Raw genomic sequence first — 10,377 nt, 5'->3', positions numbered from 1 at the left:
CTCCTTGCCTCTTTCCTTCTTCCTTCCTTCCTTGCTGCGTTCCTTCCTTCCTTCCTTCCTTCCCTGCCGGGACTGCGGTGCATGTTCTCCCCCTGCGAGTGCGTGAGGCGAGGGGGCAGGAGGGGCATGAAGATGATCCGGTTCCGGAGCTCCAGCATCAGGTCCTTGAGCCAAGAGATGAAATGCACCATCCGGCTCCTGGACGACTCCGAGATCTCCTGCCACATCCAGGTGAGTGCGCCTCGGCGGGACACTCGCACCCCTGCCTCCCTCTCTCCATCTCTCTCTCTCTGTCTCGGCGTGGACTCAGTCCCTGCCCACTCCCACCTTCTCTGGCCACACAACCACCCTTTGTGGAGACCCCTTGCCTTGCCTCCATCCACGCAGCCCTTGGCCTCTTCTGCCCATCATGAGAGAGAGAGAGAGAGGGAGACCCGCATGGCTGTGCTGCTGTGAGTTTTCCGGGCAGTGTGGGTCCATGTTCCAGAAGCATTCTCTCCTGACGTTTCGCCCACACCTATGACAGGCATCCTCACAGGTTGTGAGGTCTGTTGGAAAACTAGTCAAGTGGGGCTTATATATCTGTGGAATCTCCAGGGTGGGAGAGAGAACTCTTGTCTGCCTGAGGCAAGTGTGAATGTTGCCATTGACCGCCTTAGAATCATAGAGTTGGAAGAGACCTCATGGGCCATCCAGTTCAACCCCCTGCCAGGAAGCAGGAAATCAGATTCAAAGCACCCCAGACAGATGGCCATCCATTCTCCAAGGAAGGAGCCTCCACCACACTCCGAGGCAGAGAGTTCCACTGCTGAACAGCTCTCACAGTGAGAAAGTTCTTCATGTTCAAGTGGAGTCTTCTTTCTTGTAGTTTGAAGCCATTGTTCCACGTCCTAGTCTCCAGGGCAACAGAAAACAAGCTTGCTTCCTCCTCCCTATGACTTCCCCTCACATATTTATACATAGATATCATGTCTCCTCTCATCCTTCTCTTCTGCAGGCTAAACATGCCCTGCTCTTTTAGCCACTCCTCGTAGGGCTTGTTCTCCAGACCCTTGATCATTTTCGTCGCCCTCCTCTTGACACATTCCACCTTGATGAGCATTGAATAACCTTGTAGCTTCAAAGCCTGGCTGCTTCCTGCCTGGGGAATCCTTTGTTGGGAGGTGATTAGCTGGCCTGGATTGATTCATGCCTGGAATTTCCCCTTTTTTGAGCGTTGTTCTTTATTTATTGTCCTGATTTTAGAGTTTTTTAAACAAATATTGGTGGCTAGATTGTGTTCATTTTCATGGTTTCCTCCTTTCTGTTGAAATTTTCCACATGCTAGTAGATTTCAATGGCTTCTCTGTGTGGTTGTTGGTTGTTGTTAGTGTGGTCCAGCATTTCTGTGTTCTCAAATAACATGCCATTGAACTCCACAAGCATGTGGACAATTTCAACAGAAAGGAGGAAACAAAATGAAGATGAACAAAATCTGGCTACCAGTATTTAAAAACTCTAAAATCAGGACAGTAAATAAAGACTAACACTCAGAAGACGGGAATTCCAGACAAGAAACAATCAGGGCCAGTTAACACCTCCCAACAAAGGATTCCCCCAGGCAGGAAGCAGCTAGGCTTTGTAGCTGCAAGGCTATTTATTGCTAATCAAGGTGGTCAGTTGAAACATTCACACTTACCTCAAGCAGACAAGAGTTTTTTCTCCCACCCCTGGAGCTTCCACAGATATATAAACATCAGGAGAGAAAGCTTCTGGAACATGGCCATACAGCCTGGAAAACTCACAGCAACCCAGTGATTCCGGTCGTGAAAGCCTTCGACAACCCACATGGCTGTCTTTTGAGGAGAAGTTGTTTACAGAAAAGAGATTTGCCTGGCAAAATTGGAGGAGAGGGGGAGGGAAACCCAGAGAAAATGGTGATGATGATGATGACCATGTTTGATATTTGTTTATGCTTCGCTTTCCTCTCCTAAGCACGACTCGGAGAGATTAAATGAGATCAAGCCTGTATGTGTTCTTTGCTTCTGGGCTGAAAGCATGGAAAGTTCAGAAGGGCCTTTTTTAAAAAAAAAATAATAATAATAATGGTGCAACAAATGTGTAGCTGCTGTGCATTGTTGTGCATGAGACCCAGTTATCTCACTACCTTATGGGAAATGCATTCTGCTAGGGATGCTTCACCACAATTGCTGAAAGATGTGACTGAGGAGATGTGGTGCCCCCCATTACAGAAAATGATTGCATGTGGATTGCATAGCCACAGCGCCTGTACCATTTCTCTTTACTATGTTCCCCTATCATTTTCTTTCAATATGAAATTGGGGATGGGGCAGGCAAGAAATCAAGCCTGAATGTGTGCTTTGCTTCTGGGCTGAAAACATGGAAAGTTTAGAAGGGCCTTTCTAGACAACTGTTTTTTTTTTTAAATGGTGCAACATATGTGTGGCTGCTGTGTATTATTGTGCCTGATATAATAATAATAATAATAATAATAATAATAATAATAATAATAATAATAATTTTTATATTCCGCCCTTCTCCCAAGTGGATTATAGCATATAAACAAACACAGACAAATATTCAATGCCTTGTTACAATGAAATACAGTGAGACACAAATACACAGGCAAAGGTAAAGGCTTCTCCTTTCATTTCCAGCTCTGGAGGCAGTTCTCATCTCTGGTTCTGGGGGAGGTGCTCTTCTCCATTTCCAAGCCGAAGAGCCTGCATTGTCTGTAGACACCTCCTGGTCATGTGGCTGGCATGACTGCTTGGAGTGTCTTTTTGCAGTTTCCTGCCAATTATCTACTCACATTTGCATGTTTTCAAACTGCTAGGTTGGCAGAAGCTAGGGCTAACAACGGGAGCTTACCCCATCCTGCAGATTAGAACTACCAACCTTCAGGTCAGCAGTTCAGCAACACAAGGGTTTAACTTATTGTACCACTGTATCTCTTTACTTTATGGAAACAGTGGCTTACTCCAATGTCCAAAAGATGTTGCTTTATACAAGGGTAGCATACTGACCACACATGGCACATTTCCCTCTAATATGTTCCCCCCATCATTTTCTTACAATGTATAATGGGGGACAGGGGCAGGTGAGAAATCCAGAGATTGAGAGAAATCAGACCCTTATCTGTTCTCTGCTTCTGGGCTGAAAGCATGGAAAGTTCAGAAAGACCTTTCTAGGCAACTGTTGGTTTTTCAAAAACAGTACAACACATGTATAGCTGCTGTGCATGGTTGTATGTGAGATCCAGTTCTCTCTTTACCTAACAGGAATCTTATTCTGTTGAGAACACTTCACCCCGCTCTCCAAACGATGTTGCTGAGGAAATGTGCTTTTTCTGTATTTACAGAAAGTGATTGTGTGTGGATCGCATAGCTCTGATTGGCCATTGCCTGTGACCATACAATGACACACATTTCCCTTTACTATGTTCCCCCGTCATTCCTTTACCATATAAAAATAGAATGAACGGCTGTAATTTGAATTGTGTCACTGGGCTGGGTTGTGGCAGGAGAAAAACACTTTTTCCCCTTTCAGATTGAGCACTCCTTTCTTATACTATTTTAAAAAGAATGAGTTGGAGAGGAAGCAAACAATGAGTGGGAAGACTTGAAGTGGCAATAAAGTGATGTAAGGCGAATGGGTCTCACGCAATAAAAAGGGCTAGGACGTATATTTTGGGCAGCAGAGTACTTTCTTGCTGTTTCTCTTTCATTGAGTTGCCAGGGTTATGCTTGTTATTGCCGGAAAATAGAATTAAAGAGGTGGGTAAAGTGTAGTGTTTTGGCATGTATTTAATGGCAGTAGTTCTCATCTTATGTTGTCGAAGGCTTTCATGGCCGGAATCACTGGGTTGCTGTGACTTTTCCAGGCTGTGTATCCATGTTCCAGAAGCATTCTCTCCTGATGTTTTGCCCACATCTATGGCAAGCATCCTCAGAGATTGTGAGGTGTTGGAAACTAGGCAAGTGGGGTTTATATATCTGTGGAATGTTCTGGGTGGGAAAAAGAATTCTTGTCTGCATCTTGCTTCAAAGAAGAGTTACGTGTTTGATCCTGTTCCACAAAAAAAACCAACCCTTTCAGTACATGGTGTCCATATCTTTAGCACAATCATTATTTTCACCAACTGAGATGTATGTTGTGCATCATGGTATGTCACAAGATGGTTGGCAATTTTTAAGCAGCATTCTCGCTGCCTGGCTGTTTTTATTTGCTACCCAGGACCAGTGCATTGTTCAGAGCACCTGCCGGCAACAGGGTTGTAGGTCCAACTAAGTTCAGCAATGGCAAAAAATGTTTATACTGTTGGTATAATTTACTTATTGCTGTTTCTTTTCTTCTACTACGTTTATTAGTAAATGACATAATATAAATTGAAATTTTATTGAAAACATGGATGTTTAAATGCGCTTTTGAATAAATCAGCCTGCACTTCACTGCACAATCCCAATCACTCCTGCCCGGTTCTTAGCACTTTATGCCTCTATGGTCCTATTATCCACAGTTGCAACCTGAATAATTCCACTTCACTTTTTAATAAACATGGTTGTGTTTATTGTAAGATGTTTTAAATAACTGTTGTATTATGTTAATTTTGTAATTGTTTTATATTTTAATTGTACATCAAATGGATGTTTTTAGTGCTTGTTCCCATGTGAGCCACCCCGAGTCCCTTTGGGGAGATGGAGGCAGGTTATAAGAAATACGTTATTATTATAAATGATTATTATTGCTCTCTCTACCACTACAGACAACTTTCCATGAGTCAAAGTGCAGTCAGACAATTGCCTACAAAGACAAATGATTGCAACAGAAAGTAATCAATATCCAAAGAGTCAGTGTAAAATAATGTACAGTGTTCCCTCACTACTTCGTGGTTCACTTTTCGTGGATTCGCTGTTTTGCAGTTTTTAATAAACTCTAAAAGACTATTATAAATCATAAAAAATGACAATTTACAGCCTAAGGAAGGGAGGAAGAAAAAGCCAAAGGGAGAAAAAAGGAGCCCAAGCAGCAACGGGAGGAGATTTATCAACATACATTTGTTTGATAAAAACTTAAAATAGTGTATAACTACTAAAATAATGTATAAATATTAAAATAAATATAGTGTCCCTACTTCGTGGATTTTCACTTATTATGGGGGGTCCTGGAACCTAACCCCCGCGATAAGTGAGGGAATACTGTATACCATATATACCAGGCATGGGCAAACTTTGGTCCTCTAGGTGTTTTGGACTTCAACTCCCACAATTCATAACAGCCTACCAGCTGTTAGGAATTGTGGGAGTTAGAGTCCAGAACACTTGAACGGCCGAAGTTTGCCCATGCCAACGTATACTCTTGTATAAGTTGAGCTCATGTATAAGTCGAAGGCTTGAGGCCAAAACTATGGATTTTGATATGACCCGTGGATAGATCGAGAGTCATTTTGTGGAGAGGGAAAATGCCAATGCTGTCTTAGGAGACCAAACATCCCTACTAGTCACTGTCCCTTCCCTATTCAGGCTTTCAAAAAGGCTAGAAGTGGCACCACGGCAGGGAGAGTGGCAGGGATCAGTGCTTCTTTCAGGTTCTCCCAGAGGCACTAGGCTCTTGCCTTTTGCCTCTCTACTCAAAGAAGGAGATGCTTCCGTTATTGACAAGAGTTAAGGCACAGTTCTCAGATTGACCCATTGACAAATTGACCCAGGGTATTTAATTGCTTTCTTGACTAACATTTCTACACTTATATGTGAGTATACAGGGTGTATGTTTGAGGAATCCACCTTGAAACAGATCTAATTAATTTCATTGAGATAATTTTAGCTATTTCTCAAACCTGGAAATAGGTTTATTTTCAGGATGAAAAAGAAACATAACATAAACAAAACCTACCATGCATTGACAGAAGAACACTCGTAATCATTTCTTTTACATTCCCCCAATGATAATATAGCAGAACCAAAAGCATATAAAGAATAAATAGATGAACTAAGTAAAAATAATCGTTACCTGGACAGCAACAAAAAAACCTTAATTGTTCTTTTAGATGCCAATCTAAGACTGAAAAGCTTTCAGATTTTAAAATAGTACATACAAGTGATCTCTGTTGATCAACAGAATACTTTATTTTAAAATTCCTCTCTGCAATCATGTGCAAATACAGTGAAATTAAAATTCTGTTGTTCTCTCCTAATATCTAACTGCCAGGAATGTTATTCCCTTATGTTATGTTGTTAACACACTCCAACGACTTTTACCCAGAAGGTTTTGTGGAGGCTTTATGGAATACAGGAAATGTTGGAATCTATTGACTATGAAAGCTACTATCTAAATTCCTCAAGGGGGAGAAGACTAATGCTTTAGTTGACCTGAATGTACTACGTACTGATGGAATATAAAGGGGCGGGGGGAGCGGGGCGGGTTGACATGACTTGGTTGAGAGCAGTTACTTTCATAGGAAAGGCTTTATTCAGTATGCGCATTACAGAAAGGATGAACAGATATATCTTTGCGTGATGTATGCCTGAAAGAGGCGGGCTTTCTATTAGCCATTAAAAATATGATAAAGCTGTGCTACATGATAGTATTTCAGGCTGTGAGGCACAGTTGTAAACCTGAAGGAATGCTGAGAAGTCTCAGTGGAAGAATGCTTTATAAGAAGTAATTGCTCCTCTGTTGATCCTAGACATCAGGGCACATAAATAGTAGAAGCAGTTATATTTTAATTCACAAAATTATAGTAGCTTATAAAACTTTTTGTAGCTTCTAAATTAAACATAGCTTTTCATGAGAAAAATGGGAGAAATGGGTAGTTTTACATAGTTCTCAGCGACTTTAGATGCACAGCAGGGCTTTGGAAATCATTAACTAGCATTAATGATCATTCTTTTTCAGTTGCTCTGGAGAATGATTGCCTGTCTTCAGGGTGGTGGGCCACTATTTTTTGGCTCCTTTGAGGCTCTGGGGTTCACAGGACCCCATCGTGGGATTGAATTGATGTCTTGTTGCTTTCAGCTAAATTGAAATTGGAAAAGGCCCATTGTTAAGGTAGTAGATCAACTTAACAATTAAGTTAGATAACCCTAAATATCATCTCTAAATTTGTTAAAAATCTGTCAAGGCAATTTTGTTTGGTGCTATAACAGACAGGCAAAAATTTAAATTTCTTTATATAGTTAAACGATGTAGACTTTCTTTTGTATTAGACCAGGGGTCCCCAAACTAAGTTCATTTACCTGGCCCATGTTCTAAACTTTAGACTTAGGGTTGACTTAAGTCTGAAATGACACAACAACAACAACAACAACAAGAATCCTAATTTTGGACTATTTCATCATAATCTGGTCCCCGAACAGTCTGAGGGACTGTGAACCGGCCCTCCACTTAAAAGATTTGAGGACCCCTGTATTAGACTATCCCAAACATACACAAAGTCTGTATTTTAAATTAAACCATCCCAAATGTATGCTCCAGATTAGGTTAGATTGCATCCAACTGTATTGTATGATGTGATAAAAGACAAAGCGAGATAAACTCAATTTTATTTATACAGATAATAGGTTTTAGAGTCAATAATGGGAGCAGTGTATTGTGTGTGTGCATTGAACAAGACAACAGGCAACTACATAAAAGACAGAGCTATAGGCATATCAGCCCAAAAAGCTGATAGCAAGACGTCCTGCTCTTTGCACAGAGATAATCAGAAATACAAAGGAAATTCACATTGAAAAGCCTTATTGTCACTGGTGGGAGCAGGTTGGAAGCATTAGGCAGAACAAAGAAGCCACTTAACTTGGAGATTAAGATCGTCCAGAGAGACCTCCGTTGCAGGCATGACTGGTGGGGGCGAGAGACAGGGCCTTCTCAGTGGTGGCCCCTCGGCTGTGGAACTCCCTCCCCAATGAAATTAGATCAGACCCTTCTCTCCTGACCTTCAGGAAAAAACTTAAGACGTGGCTTTGGGACCAAGCTTTTGACAAATAATTGGAGCAGTGCAATAAGTGACCACGAATCAATGTGATTGATAAATGGAACGGCCCTGGATTATGTTTTGGATGGCGTGATTTTAATTGATGTTTTAAAAATTTATGTTTTAATTGTTTGGTTTTAATTGTAATTGTTTATTTGATACATGTATGTATGGCATCAAATTTCTGTCTGCTGTAAGGCCGCCTTGAGTCCCCTCCAGGGTAAGCAAGGCGGGATACAAGTATGGTAAATAAATAAATAAACTTTAGGCATCAGGTGTAAAGGGCTGGAGAATGGTGGCAAGAAAGTGAGGACAGGCCTCTGTATGTTGTGCAGTTCTCCAAGTAGGTCCTAAGCTTGCCTGCCGTCCTCCAGGGGCTCCTAAGGGGTCCTATATCAGAGAATCCAGGGTATGAAAAGCCTTGGAGAAACTGTCCAATGTGCTGGATCTACTTGGAGGACCTGGTCCAGCATTTTGAATAGTTTCATTAATGTTTCAATTGGATTGTGCAGTGGATTTGCCACCCCACTGACATAGGTCCCACCAGCTGCTGTTGTCCTGAGGTTGAATTCTGTTCTGTTGCCCATGTTGAAATATGGTCGCGCTGTCAATGTGATCACATGGAATGAAGGTAGTCTATTCAGGTTTTTAGGATATCAGGGAGTTTCTGTAATGGGACTGCTTTGTGTATTGCATTTTTATACAGGGGAAGATTTAGTGTTTTCCTTGTCAATGTGCTTAGACAAAGACATATATGTCCACGTAGTGTTTTTCTCTACACATTATAAGCTGTAAAAATTACATTGCCATAGCTCAGAAAATTACCTTTTGGATGATAGCTACTGGAATTCCCGACAAAGATGGCCAGTAGCAATGGCCATCTTTCTAGAAATGGGGATTTCTGAAGTGATATTCCAAAAGAATAACCTTCTGAAGCATGCACACATCCATACATGCATGCACAGCTGTTTCTGACTTGTGTTTTTCATGTCACAACGACTGCAACATTTGTGAACTCCTTTTTAGAAATTCTCCCATCTCATCCAGTCCCCTAGAACTAGAGTTAAATAATGTGTCTGCTACTGTTGATTAAAATGAAAACAGAAGGCTATTTAAATATCTAAGATTATTTATATTCCCTTGTACAAATCCAGCGACCTTAGTGGAGTCATTTTGGGATAAGAACTGATTTTTTGTGGCAGGAGAAAAAGAAAAGACTTGTACTTTAGGAGATCCGTGTTCCCATAACTCCAGCTGCTTATAATTCAATTTGGACTGAATTCTCTGCTGATAGTGCTGTATAGCATCATGAACTAGCATGTGTTCACTAACAGGCTGCCAAGAGAGTAATGAATACAGAATTTGCTTCAGATTTTGTGGAATGCCAAGTTGCAGGAGGAGCATTCTCTGAGACAATGTATGCATATCAATAATTCTTTCATAATGGAATATTATAGTGATGACGTCATAGCTCAGATGAGTGATTGACCATGACTGTTTTTGATAATGTCATTTGAGGATGCATGATTGAAAAAAAACCCCACCTCTAAATATAGGACTCGGAACCATATTTTCAGCTGTGTACGTTTGATGTGCTAGACTAGGGGCAAATTATGGAAGAAATAAACAAGCTCACTTCCTGAAAAGTGAATATGAACTGACTGGCTTGACACCTGGATATTTTGGTATGAGACGTTGTTCAGTTCAGCTCAAAATAAATACCCAAATATTTTCATATACCTGGAAGTGTATCTGCAGGGATCCAGGGACAATTGTCAATGGGTTCAGAGAATGTCTCCCTTTTAATTCTTCTTATTTACCATTTACAGTCAGACTCACAGAAGGGATCCCATCTAGCACATCTATGGATAACAGCCTGTTGTTCAGCATCTTGTACTGGTAATCTCCCCAAAACCAAACAAGTGCACAGATTTTTGTTTGATGACCAACCATGAAATGACAAGATCAGACACAGAGAATTGGGTTAAATAAGAGCTACTTTGTTTGACTTGTAACTTATATGAGTTTTGCCTGAGGATAAATAAATAAATGGTGTGTGCAACCTGATTCAGGTCTAGGCTGAGACATGGTGTCAATCCTTGACCAATTTCTCAAACTCTCCTTAGGGGAAACATCTGACCCTGATAGCAATCCAATGGTATGGGTTGCTCAGATGTTTACTGGAAGGCAACCTGAGGGCATTCTCTTTCAAGTCCCAGGACTCTATAAAAGAGAGCCAACCTCCAGGTTAGCCCCAAGGACAGATTCCTTCACATTCTTCTGGATCTCAGGACTAAAGAGGCCATTCTATACCCTCACCAAAAGGTTGCAAGGTGTACACCAAACACTTATACTTTCCTCATGATACCTGTCAGTGGCAAGCTATTTCTAGACACCACCCAATCAAC

General features: G+C 41.2%; 1 protein-coding gene across 2 annotated transcripts in view; it reads left to right on the top strand.

Moving 5' to 3' along the window:
• The first annotated feature begins 81 nt into the window (after positions 1-81).
• frmd3 (FERM domain containing 3) overlaps positions 82-10,377 on the top strand; it is a 143,202-nt gene continuing 132,906 nt past the window's right edge. For both annotated transcript variants that reach the window (XM_062972020.1, XM_008103259.3), the window contains exon 1: positions 82-231. In XM_062972020.1, coding sequence (XP_062828090.1) covers positions 82-231 — 150 coding nt within the window. The remainder of the gene's footprint in view (positions 232-10,377) is intronic.

This window comes from Anolis carolinensis, chromosome 2 (assembly GCF_035594765.1).
Source record: "Anolis carolinensis isolate JA03-04 chromosome 2, rAnoCar3.1.pri, whole genome shotgun sequence".
Lineage (NCBI taxonomy): Eukaryota > Metazoa > Chordata > Lepidosauria > Squamata > Dactyloidae > Anolis > Anolis carolinensis.
This window is presented reverse-complemented; position numbering and strand designations above follow the sequence as displayed.